At 31.9% G+C, this 18,186-nt stretch overlaps 2 protein-coding genes across 2 annotated transcripts in view; one reads left to right on the forward strand and one right to left on the reverse strand.

The window, feature by feature from the left end:
- On the reverse strand, positions 3,076-5,483 carry LOC105157011 (protein MARD1-like). Its single transcript, XM_011073302.2, has 2 exons — positions 3,695-5,483; positions 3,076-3,467 (listed from the first exon to the last, which is right to left on the reverse strand). The coding sequence occupies exons 1-2, from the start codon at positions 4,459-4,461 to the stop codon at positions 3,359-3,361; spliced, it is 876 nt and encodes a 291-aa protein (XP_011071604.1). The 5' UTR covers positions 4,462-5,483; the 3' UTR covers positions 3,076-3,358.
- Positions 15,844-18,186, forward strand: part of LOC105157084 (probable polygalacturonase At3g15720) — a 5,567-nt gene continuing 3,224 nt past the window's right edge. Inside the window, exons 1-2 of the mRNA XM_020693055.1 lie at positions 15,844-16,200; positions 18,148-18,162. Coding sequence (XP_020548714.1) covers positions 16,015-16,200; positions 18,148-18,162 — 201 coding nt within the window. The 5' untranslated portion in view covers positions 15,844-16,014. The remainder of the gene's footprint in view (positions 16,201-18,147; positions 18,163-18,186) is intronic.

Here is an 18,186-nt window from a genome sequence, read left to right on the forward strand (position 1 = left end):
CCCCCAAAATGCGCCGCCCCATTGTGTCTAGATCTGCCCACCCCTGCCGATCTCTCTCTCTGTCTCTCTCTCTCTACATATATATGTAGAGAGAGAGAGAGACAGAGAGAGTAAATGTTATGTTTGATCCCTTAAATTTTTGTTTAGAATTATTTTAGTTTTTAAAGTTTATTTCTTGATTTTAACATCTTTAAATTTTAGTTTTTATCTCAATATGGTCCATTTGATAATTTTTCGGCAAAGATGTGGCTGGATTTTAATACTTTTGGAGGGTGAAATGGCCAATAAGTTTGATTTTATTCCTTAAGTTTGTAAAATTGTCAAACTAGTCCTTTTTCCAAACAAAAAAAAAATTGTTCTATATTATTTTGTGCTGATATATAATAATTCTGTTATGCAAATAATGAAAACTTTGAACTCTTGCGAACATAATAACATATTAATTAACTTAAAATAAACAGACTCTTTTCTAATAGTACTTAAAAAAAACCAAAATTATAAATAAGTTTTATAGAACTTTTCAATTTGAAAATATAATAAAACAAATTTAAGTTTGTAATTTTTTATTTGAAGAGTTAAAAATAAGTTTTAAAAAGTTAAACCTTAACAATATTTATTAAATATTTGGATTTTCATGTGGCGTTCGTAGGATTTTACACAAAATCGAAAGACTAATTGGTAACTATTAAGAAAAATTAATTTTAATTATAAATAAATTATAGATCATGGAATATATGACAAAGGTGGAGTATTTCTATTGATCGGTCATATAGGCCCGAGTTGGACATCCAATTGCTTTGATTTGAATTATCCGGAGAATGCCTTATGTATATATGAAAAAGCCAATCAAACCTATTTTATTTCTCGATTCAATAGAAGCTGAAAGAGGTGAATAGGGTCCTAAAAATAATGAAAGATATGGAAAAAGCAGGTCCAATTACGCCCATTCCTAATCCTAAATGGAATGGAACGACGTAGGGATCCATATGTAAACATAGTATTTATTTAAATACGCTCGAATGACCCATTGAGAATGTATATAACCCTATTCCGGCCCGATTCGGTATGGAATGAACTTATAATCATAGAATCGACTCGATCATCAGATTATAAGTTCATAACCCTAGCCCATTCCCGTTTTGGTAATAAACATGCAATGTCAGTTTTGTTAAATTTTTTGCCCGTTATATTTAAAAAAATATTAAATTTATTATTAGAATTGAAATTAATATTTCGATAAAATATATTCTAATAATAATTATTTTTTAAAAATATTTGCTCGGTGCTGTTACTTCAAGTCACAAGAACAAGGAGAGGACGTAGCGGAATATTAATACATGAAGAACCGCTATAAAATTCAATAAATTTTGCATGCATGCAAAATCTTCCGCGTGATTGTCGAGAAGGATATCGGTTCTCTAGAGAACCGATGTCTCGCCTCGCAGTTCTCAACAAGTCAGCCTAAGCACCTGGCTTGGCCACTTTTCATGGTTTTTTCTTTAAAGGGCAAGAACCGTTGCCTCAAGCAGCAGTTATGCCTTGATTTGTAAAAGTTTTGAAACCACGCTATTTTGGTAATTTCTTATTTTTCTTGTATTTATTATTAAAATAATTTTTCCTTTAAAATGATACTGTCCTTTTGAAAAAAAAATAAAATTAATTTAATGTATTATTTGTATATTTTAAATTAAAAACTATGTTGGAACATCTAAAATGATATTACTTATTGAAAAAAAAATTAGTTGAATGTATTTTTCGTATTATATAATTCATTTTAAATCAAAACCTATGTTAAAGTATTTAGGTCTAAAATGATATTACTTAAAAAAAAATAAAAAATTAGTTGAATATATTGTTTGTATTATACAAGTAATTTTAGATCGAAAACTATGTCCAATTACTTACATGTAAAATGATATTACTGATTGAAAAAAGGGTAAATTGCATAACAGCCCCTGTGTTCTGGTGAAATAGCGAGAAATCCCCTGTGTTAATTTAATAAGTAGAAAATTCGCTGTATTTTGTAAAATATAGTAAAAAACCTTCTCTCATTTAAAAATTAAAGTAGAGTGTCTGACACTCGTTTACTGTGCGAGCGGACTTCATTTTTTGGCCTTTCTTGGGGTTACTTTAAGTATATAATATTCAATTTGCCCATTTCTTTCACATTTAAATATATTTGAAGTTGATTTATTTATATTATTATTTTATTTTAATATGTTTAATTAATTTAAATTATTTGTTGATTCCAAATATATTATAATAAGTTATATTTATTTATGAAATATATTAATTTAAATATATAAACACCTAAAGAAGTATATAAATTCTTTAAAAAATTAAAAAATTTTGAATTTAAAAATCATAATACAAATTTAAGATACAAAGTTTCACTTTTCAAATTCAAAATTTATATGCAATGTATAAAAGTTACTTATAATAATTATATATTATTAATTCAATTAAATTATTATTAATTTGAATTATTTTATTTACTTATAAAATATACTAATTAAATATCAAAGTATCTAAAAATTAATATTAATTATTTTAATTTATATTATTTATTATAAATAATATTTAAATTAAGTATTTAAAATTTTAAAAAGTTTAAATTATTTTTACTTTATTTTAAAAAAATAATTTTTTTTTTTACTTTCTTCTCCTTCTCCGGCATGTAGTGGCAGGCGATGGTGCTTGGCTGACGGAGGTCACCCTTCTTCTCTAGAGCTACAGGGGAGACGTCACCCTAGATCTAGCTGCCGCCCCTTCCTGGAGGGGGCGATGGCGACAAGGGCAACGACGCCCCCTTCTGCGGGGGCCACAGAAAGGAGCGACGGCGAGTTTGCCTCCTTTGTGAGCAGGCGGCGACAACGTCATCCAGAACAGTCTAGACGCCACCACCGCCGCTTAAAGTGATATATACATTTATATTATATATTATACATATATATTATATACAGTGTATCTTATAAATTTTGAAAAGCATCTTATAAGATATTCGGACTTATAAGATATTTTTTAAATAAGTTTAGCCAAACACGCTCCTAGGCAAATATCATTATGATCATCATCTCTATCAACTTCAAACACCAAGAACATAATATACCAATCACTCAACACATCCATCCTTCTTTCAGACAAAACCAAACCCAAAATCTTGGATTTGAAGTCCATCTACAACAAAGACTACGTAAAAACACCAAAACAACTCAAATCATGGAACATTATACTATCTTAATTTCATTCATTTATGTGTGTCTGAGCGCAGTTCACCTCATGGAACGAGCAACAATGATTTTGAAAAACTTATCGGGATAACGTAAATATTACCCTGATGAGGCAAGTTAACTAGGTGTCATGAAGAAGTACCATAAACATAGTCTGCCTCCGAGGTTCCTGTCCCCTCCTCCTCGAGCATCATCTCTTTGTAACGACATTCGCTGCTACAGAAAGCCTTCTCAACCCTGAAAGAACATCATTGTCAAAAACAAACTGCAAGGACATCCTAAACTTAAACGTAAAAGTGTAATTGTTGATAAAACGTGCATTGATAAATTGCACGATAATATCTTCACATGAAAGTACTCACGATTTACAAATAAACGAGATTGATCAACCATTTTATACACATACATATTCAAACAAAATGAAATGTTAACCACATGATCATGAGTTGAGTTCGCAGCTAGACCTGTACATGTAAATATCTTTCCCATGTCCAAGATTCTTCTTGCAATTGTAGCAAAAACTGAGGAACCTCTCGGATGGATAACTCAACGGTTGATCCGACAACGACCTGTTTTCTTTTCTTGATTCGGAGATCTTCACAACCCCACAGCAGCTCTCAACAATGCAATCATCAAATATATGGGTAGTTCTCGGGTTCGGGCCATAGGATATCACACACGTGTAGTCCTCTGAGAGCTCCATTTCACTAGCAGAGAGGCTAGAAAAACCACATGGAGGTTTCCTCACAGTAGAAGGGGATAATCCAGATGAAAATGAACCCACATGAGGATGCCTGCTCTTGATCCCAAAATCACAAGGAGATTTTGGTGACTCATTAGGGGAAAGATGCAGGGGAGGGACTTGAATCTTCAACTGTGAACCAAAAAGAATAATCCGGCTATCGCATTTCGACGAATTCGGTTCAGATTTCTCATCAATGAGGGCATCCACAAGGCCAAGACCAACCCTTCTTGAGTCCAATTTCTCCCAAAGATTCTTACATTCTTGTTTGGGAGTTTTGGGTGTGTTTTTATCAGACCAAAAGGGGTTTTTGACAGCAGAAAATGGTTTGCTATCAAGAATTGAAGTTGGACTACTTAGACTGATCAGTTCAGTGTCACTACAACCCTTTGAGAGAAAACCAGTGCACAACCTAGGTGAACACAAATATGAGCAACTGGGCTGTCTACAATCCCCCTTAGGAGATTGTGAAGAGCCATAATCTGCCATCTCCAGCTCAAGAACTAAACCCAAATCACTCCTCCGTACACAGAATAAAGGTGATAGATATCAACTTTCCACTTCACGCATAAAAATCAAACACTTCTCACACACAAAAACACACACTAAGAAACAAGAACACACCTGAAAGTTCCCCTCTGTTGCAAAAAGATGCAAAAACACCACCTCCAAGAAAACTTTATGGTAGAAATAACAGGTTCAATGATTCAAGCCTTGAATACAATGAAAGACTCTACCTTTAACACTAACTACGACAGTTTAACTACCAAAAGATTCATAGAACACACTGAATTTTGAACAGAGAAAGAGATTAGGAAGGAAAAGAGCAAATTCTTGAGCTTTTTCCCCTCAATTTCTAGTAATTATTCAGTATTTTTCTCCTCCGGAGGAACCCTCTCTCTACACTCTTAGAACCGACATTCAAAACCCATCTCAGTAGTCATCATCAGTACTAGGCATTAACACATCCAAACAAAATAGATTACATAAAGCTTCTATATCTTTTTTCACTCTTTCTTTCCTTCCCCTTTTTTTTTCCTTCGGGGGGGGGGGGGGGTGTTTCCTTTTCCTCTCTGTTTTGTTTGTTTCCTCCCCTGCCAACTATTACTAATTCAGCAAGAACTGCTCTCTTTTCATTGTTTTCATCATAAAGAATCAATGCACTACATGCAGACAAGGGACAGTACCTGAAGAGAAAAATAAAATAAAATATGAGTAAGAGAAAGAGTGATCTCTCTCTCTCTCTCAATGCCTTTTAACTCATAGTGGGCACACTTTTTCTTTGCCCCCCACTAAAAAGATCATATTTTTCCTCTCTTCTTCACCTTTCAGCTTCTGTAAAATTGATAACAAGCCCACTGTAATTGCTTTGTTAAAGAGGGTTGTGCATGAAAATCAGTGGGTTTTCTTTGCCAGAAGAAAACTACTCATGGTTCTCTTTCTCCCTCTTGAGTATTACTCTCTCTCTCTCTCTCTCTCTCTCTCTCAGGCCGTGATTGTGGCTGTGGGCGTGGATGTGTGCTGAATATAAGAATGGTTTGTTTGTAATAGCTTCAAAGGGAAAAAAGAAAACATAAAAGGTGAATTATAATAAATTATCGTGATATTTGATATAATTATTTAAAAATTATCAATACTTTTTAATATTTGATAGAATTATGTAATTATTGAACAAACGTGTAAACATATCACTTTGTTCTTAATATTTTCTTTTTCTTTATATTTTTTAAATAAAAGTAAAATAAGTTGATAAGGTGAAATTTTCCCTTGCCATTCTTGTCCATAAACAAATTAAATATTTTTAAAAAATAAATAAAATTATAATTTATAGCCTAAGGACATTTTAATCGATTCTCTATAACAAATCAAAATGTATTAGTAAATTTTCAAACAATAAGAAAGTATTGTCATCATGCAAAATATCAGGGAGTGCTGATAAATTTTCAAATAATAAGAGAATATTTATAGTTATGTTAAATATCACGAAGACTCGTTATAATTTACCTAAAAAAATTATAGAGAAAGTCTATAGTCAAACAATAGTAAAAATTGATAGTATTTAAAAATAAAAAATATAAAGTGGAGATGAATAATCGGAAGCTGAATAATTTGAGAAAATGATTGAATATTTACTGTTTTTATGAATAAACGGCAGAAATTTATAAAAATTGTTTATAGTTTTTTACTTAAATCAATTTAATTTAAATTGTTAAAAAATGAAAATATAAAGCAATAATGTTCTATACATATTATTTTTATTAATGAATTAATAAGTGCTTATTTTAAATAATTTGCAGACGATGCTAAAAGACTTTATCCACTATGTTTCTACAGCCTACCGCGCTCTTTTGGTCTCGTATGTGTACCATATCTGGTGTAAGCGCAACGTTAGGCGATTTGATGGAGATACACGCACTGTGGGTGTGCTAATGGTTCGAGATGTGCAGCATAGTATTCTTAGTGTCGAATTACCTACTGCTATTAGCACTTGTGCGCTTTATCGCTTATGGCGGATTCCTTGACCTATCGAGGAAACTACTTAGATTAAGCAAGATGTATTGTATTATTATGTTTTTTTTACTTAATGAAATTTACCTTTACAAAAAAAAAAAAAAAGACTTTATCCTCTCTCTCTTTCACACGCCACTAGTTATTAGACTAACGAAATTTTTTTATTTGAGTCGTATTTGATCGAATTTGAATTAATTATATAACAATATCATAATACATATAGATATAACTAATATACAATTTATTTTGACCAAATTCAATTAAATAAAATAGATGACAAAAAATATTGAAACCCCCCATCTCTAGTGGTTGACTAGCTAGCGTTAGCATAACACAGGCATGGGTGAAAGAAAGTTGTGTATAATTTTTTATAAAAATAAATAAATAATATAATTCTTGTATATATATCTAAATATAAAAAAATAAAATAAAATTTGAAATAAAAAATTCAATTAATTTCCCTTTTTCTGTGAAAAGAGATGTGGTGTCCCCTTTTCTTCTATAATAATGGCATATGAAAGAATTAAAAATTAAAACCATCTTATTTAGGGATGGCATTGGGTTCGCACTCGATCCGAATTCTCCCCAAATGGTATGGGTTTTGAAGTTTTAATTGGAGTTCCGGGGCGGGTTCCAAATTCTAATATGACCACGTAGTCCAACTTATTGAATTTGGATCTGGGTCGGGTCTCGAGTTTAAAAATTTATTGACAACTAATTTCTTGACAACTCAAATTTTGAGTTTTCTCAATTTCGCCTCAAACCCGAACAATTGTCATGCTCAGTTGCATCACAGTAATTGAACTGCTGGATTATGATGTGGGGGCCGCCAAATACTCACAGTTACGCTAGGACCCTTGATTTTGATACTTAACCACCATCTTTGAAAAATTGCAATATGACCCCACAAGTATCCCTCACCTTCTTTATTCTGTCCTATAAATAAATAATTAGCTAGAATGAAATTTCAATTTGATTGAAATCCAAGTTAATAACATTATATATATATATATATATACACACACACATCATACATTTCACATCAATCGGTCACATGATATATATTTATATATATATAAATACAATTACTATAATTATTATTATTTATTTGTTACACAAATGAAAAAACAAGAGGCACGCTTCGCGAACCCATCGAGGAGAATTGGGCCTATGTCATGTGTGTTTGTTAGGGTTCTTACAATTAACTTCTATTGTCAATAACCAATGTTTTTAATTACGTGGGAATTAACGCACAATTTAGGAAATAGTTTAGTTTTTTATGTATATGGTCGAAAAGCACTTGGTCGAAAAGAGGTCACGAAGCTCAAGCCGAGCTCATTAGTCCATAATGAAGACGACCCATTGAAGGATTACCAGACTCGGTCAAAAGGGAAGTCCAGTAAAAGGCTAGCCAGACCATGGGTCTGCCCTTCAAACCTAGCCCACGAGAAGGGAGGGATCCCCAAAACTCAAGGCTTTGTTTGGATTTGTTACTTCGCATTTTTCGGGACAAGATAAAACACACTCAATGTTTATTTTTGTGTTTTTACACCTTATCTACGTGTTTTTTCTATTTTTCAACTTTCTATATATAATATATATATACACATTTATATATATACATAATATAAAACAGACATGATTTGACAATAAACAGTAATTTTTGTCTCCCAAAAGTAAAATATTAAACATAAAATATTTATATATATACATATTTATATATAAAAATATATGATTTGACAATGAACAGTGATTTTTGTCTCTCAAATCCCAACATCAAACCTACACCACTTATTTTAAAATATTTTAAATTTTCTCAAAGCACAAATCCGAACATATCATCTATTTTCAACATACACTCACTTATCTCTATTTTTCTCTCTCTATTTTCAAAACACAAAAAAAAATAACTAAAACACAAATCTAAACATAATGCAAGACTCCTTGACCTAGAAGAATTACCTACAAAATAGGAGTCCTCCCCCAAGGAAAGACGTGCTGAACAACTTAAGATAAGATGGAATCATGCCTTATCCACGGGTATCTTGCCCTCTTTTTTTGAAAATACAGGTAAAGTGCAGAGTCCCTATGAAGAGGACGTCCCCGCTAAAAATACAGGTACCATCCCCCAATGGGGACACCTTCCAAAATCTGAAAATTGCTTTGCTATTCTTGCTGCCACTATCAACTCACATTTTAACCATATTTTCCTCGTGAATTTCTTACTTATATCTCAATTTCTCGTCACGATTTACTTTTACAATTATATATTCTTAAATCCGGAAATAACTTGAGCGTTAGAGTGCTCACGTGTTGTTTTGCAGGTACTATTTCTCAAGTTCTTATGCTTAATTAGCTCAAGTCCATCATCAAGACCTAAGATTGTTGGACCCGTGCTAAAATCGCATGCATTAATTAGCGCCCCTGTATGAACTTGAGTTAAAGACGTGAGTTAGCATAAAGAACTCCAGCAACCCCACTAGTAAGCAAAAGGCCGTGAGACACCCGGCAATAATCAACCTTTGCAGGAACTTCTTTGACCCTGATTGGTGGAGGATCCGCCCAGCCTTGTCTGCGCCAATACCACCTCCTGCAGTGGTGGACTTTACTGTTGATCCTCCAAGACGAAGCACTTCTTCGGACGTCACCTCAAGAGAGCTTTCTCCAGCTTTGTTAGGTGTAATCCAACAGGTGATCATGACAGCAATTCGACAGCAATTAAAACACGACGAGATATGTTACATTTTTAGTATTTTCTTGATTTTATAATAGAGCAATTAAAAATCGGGTTAGAATTTGTTGAAAATTCTCGGAAAGACCCAATTAGTAAGATAATTAAAATAGTTGGCGAGAATTATAAAAATATAATAAATTTTACATAACTCATAAATCTAGTAGATGGAAGTATTTATCTTAATAATGCTTGTATAGTTATATGTTGACCAATACTTAAAAATAATATAGTATTTTACATTGTTTATTATTGTAAAAAGACTATCTACCTAATTTACTATATTAAATTTCTAATCAAAGTTGCATAATTTTCGTGATAAGGGTAAGGTGTCATTTCATGAAGACTAATGAGAAGGATCAAGAAAATCATGCCCACTATCACATCTTCATCATATATATATATATATATATATATATATATATTCCTTTTTTGAAATGATGGATCAAATATATATATATATATATATATATATATATATATATATATATATATATATATATATATATATATTCCTTTTTTGAAATGATGGATCAAACTTATCACCTAATTCTAGTATTATTTGCACCCAATATTTTTATTCAAATTAAATTTACTTGAACTAAATTAATTATAAAATAAACGTGATATATGTCTCATGTAATTAATCACACAATAATTATTAATTCAGATTGAGCCAAGCTTAATTTAAATTAAAATTTTCCTTTGCTTGCAATAAGAACACACTCAATGTGTTGCAGAAAATAAATATTATATTTTTAAATGAAATCTCTATCATCTTAATAAATAGTCTAAAATACATGTTAAATTTTCTAGATAATATAATTGTACTTTATGGATTTTCAGTAATGTTTCTTTTCTCTAACCTTGTATTTGGATGATTTTTTAAATTTAAAAAATTTCAAATTCTTCAATTTTAATTTAAAATTATATTTTATTGGATATTAATAAATTTTTAATTTTTTTAAAAATAAAATAATTTGATTCCCCTTAAATTTCAATTCATCAATCTAAAAGTCCCGAAAAGTATTCTGAACTTGACAAAATTACAACTTTTTCGACTTACGGAAGTCGTAAAAATAGAAGAGTGGGAAGTTACATGATAAATTAAAAAAATAAAATTAAATATTAAAAAAATAGGCAAGAAATGAGGTTGCAAGAAACACTACAGTAGCAAATATTGGGCCTCCAAGAAATTAATTACTAGGCCCATAAGCACATTGGGCGAGCCCATTACATGGGATCTTTTTTTTCTTAATCCATCCCAATTGCTTGGTCCACCGGCTACTCTAAGCAGGCGTTTGTAATAATAGTCAGTAGCTTATATTTAAGAAAATAGCATGTTTGCCCCATATGTTAGAATCTTTTATATTATATTTTATGAATTATTTTTTTTAATTTTAGTTCTTACGTGCATTTTTAGTCCAAAAATTGACGAAGCCGTTAATAGTCTCAAGTGAATTTTTGTAGATTTTTCATTAATTATTGGACGAAAAATGCACATGAGGCCGAAAATAAAAAATATGGCATGCAATATGAGAAATCATAACAAATAAAATTAAATTGAAAAAATTATAACTGATACATGGGGCTCAGATAAATCTAGTCCAAGAAGGAATAAAAATGCCCAAGAGCACGAAACCGCCCAATGAAGTCCACAACATGCAAGGAGGAGGAGACTTAATGTACCCATGAAAGTAACCCAGAACAAAGGCCCAACCAAAGATGTTTGGGCCAAGGCATGTGCCCACATGTCCACACGGCACACACTTAGCTCACCAAGTGTACCCCCTCAGCCAGCATAGAGGATACGGTTCTAGAGAAGCCGCCCCGCCCTAAAGCCTTGGACTCTTTGGCAGCTGGGACTCCCTCAACAACTAGAAGTCCTCACGGATGAAATATCTCCCCTAACTCAAATAGAGGTCTTCAGAAAACAAACCTAACAGCAGATAGACAGATCAAGACTTATCCAAACAACTTTCACCCTCTTTATCCGGAAATTAAGGAAAATGTGAAGACTCTCATTGCAGGAAGACATCCCTTTATAAATACAGGTTTAGTCCCCAAGCAAGGGACACCTTCTAAACTCTGAAATATTACTGTCAATTCTTACTTTGCATTCTAATTGCACTATTAGCACGAATTTTCTCATAGATTAGATAATCATAAATCAATTTCTCATTACGATTTACTTTTCGCAATTATTTTCTCTTAAATTCAATACTAACTTGAGTGTCGGAGTGTTAAGATGTTGATTTGCAGGTTTCGTCTCTCAAGTCCTTTTATGTGTTGGCCCGAGCCCATCACCAAAGTCCAAGCTCGTTAGACCAGTGTTGTTTTTTCACGCATCAATTGGCGTCGTCTGTGAGAACAAAGAGTTTAAGACGTGAGTTATAATGGAGATTCCTAGGAACACCGCAAACAAGCAGAAAGCTGTGGAGGCAGTTGGCAACGCTCTGGCTTTGTAAGTTCTTGTAGAGACATCCCTAGCCCTGACCATTAGAGGTTCTAACCCAGCACCTTTAGCACCAGTGCCACCACCTCCTAGAACTGTAGGTTCTGTGGCTAACAATCCAAGACGTAGCACTTCCTCGAGAAAATTATCCCCCGCCCTGTTGGGAGCTATTCAGTAGTAGTTTCGACGGCTATTCGAGAGTAGGTGGCAACACTGGTCCCCACCTGCACAACCACTCCGTCTGATGTGGACACCCCTGAAGAAGAAGTTGAGGGAGGCATCCCCGTACCCGCGCCTCCAGTGGTTGAAAGATAAGGACCCCCCATTGGCTTCTCAGGAGATCCGCTCGCAGTGGCTTGCGCGTTTGGAATGCTTTTAGAAGGGCCTCTAAGATGTCCAGTACCAAATTGCAGGGGCTCCCGAAGATGAGCAGCAAAGTGTCCCCTTCACATACACAGTGATGGCAGACGGACTCCCAGAAAATTGTCGTACCTCAACCATTGCTGAATATGATGGCACTACTAATCCACAAGAGCGTTCTCGCACTTTGAGAATGAAACCTTCCTCCACAAGTACATGGATAGGATCAAATGCCGTGCTTTTGTCACTACCTTCGCTAGGGGGGCATAACAGTGGTTTAACCAATTGCCTGCGGGAGAGATAGAAAGTTTCCAAGAGTTTTAATCTCTCTTTTTGTACCAGTTAGTCAGTAGTCGGAAGCTTCGAAAGATGAAACTTAGCCGGAAGCTTCGGAAGTTTTTCAAATTAATCAAAATTAAGAACGGAATTTGAGAAGAAAATTGGTTCCATAAACAAAAATTAAAGAAAACATGTTCCAGACGTCCTCCCAACAAAATCACACCCGGTTCTTTTTTTGTACACCCAAAAACCTCCTACCTGGGTTGTCGTTGGTTCATGAGGTTTTAAAATCGCAAGCCTTCCACAATGACAAAAAACTTCTCTATTAGCAGCCATATTTTGTGATATTTTTTCTACTAAATGCAAGAGATAAATGAAAAAATAAGACTTAAATAGAAGGAAAATGGTATAAAGTTTTTCCCACCAAGTTGCTGATTTTCCCTTCAAATCTCCACATTTTTCCTCTACATTTAACAGCAAATAACGGAGAGAGTAGCTGTCATTATCAATTGGATGAAAATCCCCCAAAGGTCCTCAAATTGAAAAAAAAAAAAAAAGCCATATATGGGACTCAATATGCGAATTGGTTTGAGTGTGGGATCAAAATTGGAAACAAGTCCACTTATGGAACCAAAAATGTAATTTACCCTAAAACTTAACTAAACGACTTAAACTTTAATTCACAACTAAAAAACTTCAATACAACCACAAAATCAGCAATACACTACAAAGATTGGAAAAACCTCAGATGGAAAAACAAGAAAAACTCACTGATCCAAATGAAGAAATTGAGCTCTAGCAACTCAGATGAAAAAATCACGAAAGAGCGCAACTTCACCACAAGACCGAATACACTCAATTTGTATAAAAAGAGGTAAAATTAATCAAAACCAAAAAACAAAAAATAAAAAAATAAATCATGTGTATATTAATTTATATTGTTGGCGACACCAACAAACATATGTGTGTATTTTTTTCTGCGCGAACATTACATTTGGCTTGTAATGTAAAATGATTTGTCTGCATATCAAACATTGAATTTTCTGAAATTACCTTTTCACCATTTTGCAGAAAATTTCTCCATTTTTTTTCTGTTTATTTAACTTATTATGTACCTTTTTTAAAAAATTAAAAAAAAAAGTTAGGAGTATCTACATCAAACCCTTATAATTTTACCCAATTCTGAACCGCCCTCATAGGTATAAATGCATGTGGACAGATTATTCTACCATTATTTCTCTAAAAATACAAAACACAACAAAATTAAAAAAAATAGATAAAAAAATATATATAAAGAAAAAAGGATAGAAACAAAATGCAAATAACCCCATGCATTTAACCCTTGTTTTAATTATAAATCCCACCACTGACAACTAGTCTAGGTAAATTCGTTAAAGGTATATTTCCCACTCAGACAGTAACTCTACAGCTACATGAATTTCAAAACAACATCAAGTTCCCCCAACGCAAACATTGCATCAGATAACTACAGCCATATGTACATATAGTTATCTCTCTCTCTCTCTCTCTCTCTATATATATATATATATATATATATTACGTGCCCCTTAATTTACCAAAATTTCTTCAATGGCATATTCATCTTCATTCTTGTTCTTGTTGTCTCTAATTTCTGTCCTACTTCTAACAACTTCTGCTTCTAGAGTTTTCAACGTTCTTCATTACGGCGCAGTTGGCGACGGACAAACCGACGACACCAATGTGAGATACTTTCATTGTGTTTTGTTTCATTTTTAACTTATTTTGATGTGTTTTGTGGAGATAGAGAGAGAAAAACAAAGATAAATAAGTATGTGTTAGAAATAGTGTGTATGTTTAGATTTGTTTTTAACGATAAGTATGGTATGTTGATGTTGTTTAGTAGGAGATAAAAACTACTACTAATTATCAAATCATGTCTTTTATATATATATAAATATAAATATGTATATAATTTTTTTAGTTGTAGGGTCTATAATTAGTGTACACTTGACAAAAATAAATGTGGCACTATTTCAAAATATCTCAAAACACCATCAAAACTGATAAAACAAATCAAGACAAACATTGTCCATGTTTTGGCCCATCTCGAAGATAAAGCAAAATTGAAACCAAATATTATGTTTCCATTTTGTTCAAACTTCTGTTGTCAACCTACTGTACGTTTCTCTTTGTTTCTGCAAGAAAGAGAAAGAATAATCTGTATATATTGTTAGTAATATACACAGTCATGTTTCTAGAAAACGAAACCAAATAAGGCCTTTTTAGGGTTTTGGGGACTATATATATAGAAAATTTTTATTTGAGCGAGTTTAGTTCAAATGAATCAATCACTACACCAGTGTTACAGTGATTGATTATTTTTTCTGAACTACATATGAAACACATCGCAAGTGTATTTTATTTGTTATATAATTGATTCAGGTTTGATCAAACTCAATTTGGGTTTAACTTGTTTCTTGCTTTTGTTTTTGGAATAATCACTCCCCTCCCCTGAAATATGGTGTAATTACATATACATTCATGTGGTTTGGTAAATTACATCTAGTACTTTTGATATTTGCTTCCATCTAACAAATAAGTTTTTTCGTTAGCTAAAAAATATTAAATTTGTTTATATTATTTGTTATACATAAATAAACTTTAGGAGTGCTAGATGTAATTTTTTAAATTATAGAGTATCTACGTGTAACTACATCAAATTTAAAAAAAGAGCAGTGTAGTCATGCCTTTGCTTTTTTCATGGATTAAAGTTTCGTTGCTAACACATTTCATTGAGAAAAATTATAAAATTAAATATACATATATAATAATCAAAAAATAAAATTTAAAAATATTACCTCAATCTCTGTTTAGTTCAACCGCATCTATTTATATAATTTGATTACATGATATATATTTAGATAACATTATACTATGTTTAGCGTAGTATCAGATCAATTATCATTAAAATAAGTTTGACATCAATAATGTATATATTTATAGCTGAAAGTATGAAATAAGTCTTCAGTTAGAAAAAAGAAAATTTTTTTTAGAAAATGCAAAGATTATTTTCGAGACAAGTTAAAACATACCCAATGTTTGCCATCATTCAAAAATACCTTATTTAAGTGTTTTTAGCTATTTTAGCATAAATACATACATATATATACACACACATATACATAAATATATATAAAAAAATATATGATTTGATAATGATTTGACAATAAATAGTAATTTTTGTCTCCCAAAACACAACATTAAACATATAATACTTATTTTAAATTATCTTCAAAAATAAATTCAAACATATATACTATCTCTAATACACACTTATTTATCTTTGTCTTTCTCTTTTTATCTCCACAAAATACAACAAAACACTCAAAAAACGAATTCTAACATTATGGGAGTGTTTCGAAAGAAACTAAATAATTTCAAAACTACCGTCTACTTTCGTTTCCAAGAAATGAAAAATAAAAACTTTTCCACAATTTCAATGGAAACGTCAGGAAATTTTAAAACATGGTTTTTCCACAGGCTTTTGCAGAAGCATGGAAAGAAACTTGTGCAGTTTCTGGTTCTTCTTCTTCCTCAGTGACATTGCGAGTTCCTTCGGACAAGACGTTCTTGATCCGACCGTTGGAGTTCAACGGCCCATGCAACTCCAAGAGAGTTAAATTTGAGGTCTGAAATTGAAAAAATTAAATATTTATATTTAAATATGATTTTGGAATTATTATTTTTGTTGCAGGTATATGGAAATTTAGTAGCACCTTATCATCCCTCGGATTGGAAATGCAAACACAATATTTGTCGCCGATGGATTCATTTTCACGGAGTCACTGGCCTGACGGTGCGTGGACACGGCCGAATCGATGGCCGTGGACACCGATGGTGGCACAGAAAAGTAAGGCCTTGTTTGAATTGTTTTTTTCGATCTCAAATTTTAACGTCTATCGAATTACATGCAATTTGTGTAACTAACGATTTCTTGTTTAATTGGTGAGATTTATGTTTCATAATTAAGATGTTGCGAGTTTTTCAGTCCTACGTACGATGTTGGTATTTAATTTAGGGAAAAGTATTATTTGAGTTCGCTAAGTATGCCTAATTTTAATTTTAGTTTGATAACTATGTCCATTTTTGTTTAGGTCCAAATAACTTACGAAATTGCTTACTTTGAGTCCTCTGGCAGATTTTCGGACAATTTTATCCCTATGAGTGCATATAGACTAAAACTGCATTTTAAAAGTTGCATAGGAATAAAATTGTCCGAAAATCTGCCAGACGACTAAAGTAAGTAATTTCGTAAGTTACTAGACCTAAACAAAAATGAACATACTTATCGAACTAAAATTAAAATTAGGCATACTTAGCGGACTAAAATAATACATTTCCCTTTAATTTATTTTTAATAGTAAATGTTGTTTCTTTAACTTCTTTAAACTTGTTGGTTGATTTAGAATTGTTGGATTAAATAGTATAATAATTATGTTTTGGTTGATTTAAAACTATTAATATGTTAGAGAATTAGTCTTTAATAGTAGCTGTCAGTTCATTTATAAGTAGTTGATATTTTGATAATTAGGCATGTTTACTAAATTTTCTTGTTGCTCATGTTTATATGATAGTAAGTAGATTTCCAAGGATTTACTCTTAGTATGTCATACAAAAATAAATATAACATTTAATTATGGTTTTGAATCTTGATATATTGAATACTATAACTCATTGCTCATAAATTACATGAAGTTGTACTAAAAAAAAATTATAATATTTAATTACAGCTAATTGACATAATTAATAAGAAATAGTTGTATCAAATAATTATTGATCACGGTCCCGCAATGGTTGTTGGTCATGATTTTGTGAGGGTGGCTAAAATATTTGTTATTTTGACCATGGTTCTAAGTCATGGCAAATAATTATCACAAAAATTGATACTCATCATTCTCATATTTCTATAAGTTGAAGTCAAGTAGAATAACACAAAGAATCATATTTTTTACAAGTGAAACAAATAGGCCAAATGAAGCACCTATTTGTTACTATTCGAAAAATGGTCAATTTTTCCGCTAATCAGAAATACTTTAACGGCAATATGCTAGGCACGTGACCTACACCATTAAATTGTGGATGAAAAAGTGATGAGTACCAAAAGTACTAATTTTTGTAAGTTATGGGACTAAACGTGTTGATCCTATAATGAATGGGACCAAAAGTGACATAGGCATAACTTATAGGACTAAAAATACTATTTTTCTAAATATATATTTATATTGGTACAAATATTTAAGGGTATAATTGATATTTTTAAATTTTATTTTGTAGTATTTACAAACCCCCGGTTATAAAATAAGAAGTGGCTTTTGTTTTATGTTAGTATAGGTGTGATATACTTGCTATAGAATTAATTTTGATTCAACCACACCTGATTTAAATTAAAATTTTGGGAAAAAATTTATTTTAGTCCGCTAAGTATGTCTAATTTTAATTTTAGTCCGATAACTATGTTCATTTTTGTTTAGGTTCTGTAACTTACAAAATTGCTTATTTTTAGTCCTCTGGAAAATTTTCGGACAATTTTACCCCTATGCAACTTTTGAAAGGCAGTTTTAGTCCATATGCACTCATAGGGGTAAAATTGTCCGAAAAATTTTCAGAGGACTAAAAGTAAGCAATTTCGTAAGTTACTGGACCTAAATAAAAATGGATATAGTTATCGGATTAAAATTAAAATTAGGCATACTTAACGGACTAAAATAATACTTTTCTCTAAAATTTTTTAGTGCTGCAGAGTTTTCATTTGAGTTTCTAACATGATTTTCGTTTTTTTGTCTCTCTTTCTTAACAGAAACACAGACCAACTGTAAGTCCACTTCTCACTTACACT

This window comes from Sesamum indicum, linkage group LG3, assembly GCF_000512975.1.
Source record: "Sesamum indicum cultivar Zhongzhi No. 13 linkage group LG3, S_indicum_v1.0, whole genome shotgun sequence".
Classification (NCBI taxonomy): domain Eukaryota; kingdom Viridiplantae; phylum Streptophyta; class Magnoliopsida; order Lamiales; family Pedaliaceae; genus Sesamum; species Sesamum indicum.

What these genes read in the sequence shown, in the direction of transcription:
- LOC105157011 (XM_011073302.2), bottom strand. Translation starts at nt 4,461, where the DNA reads ATGGCAGATTATGGCTCTTCACAATCTCCTAAGGGGGATTGTAGACAG. An exon ending in AAAGATATTTACATGTACAG is followed by an intron (nt 3,468 to 3,694) that starts GTCTAGCTGCGA and finishes ATGTTCTTTCAG; the next exon opens with GGTTGAGAAGGCTTTCTGTA.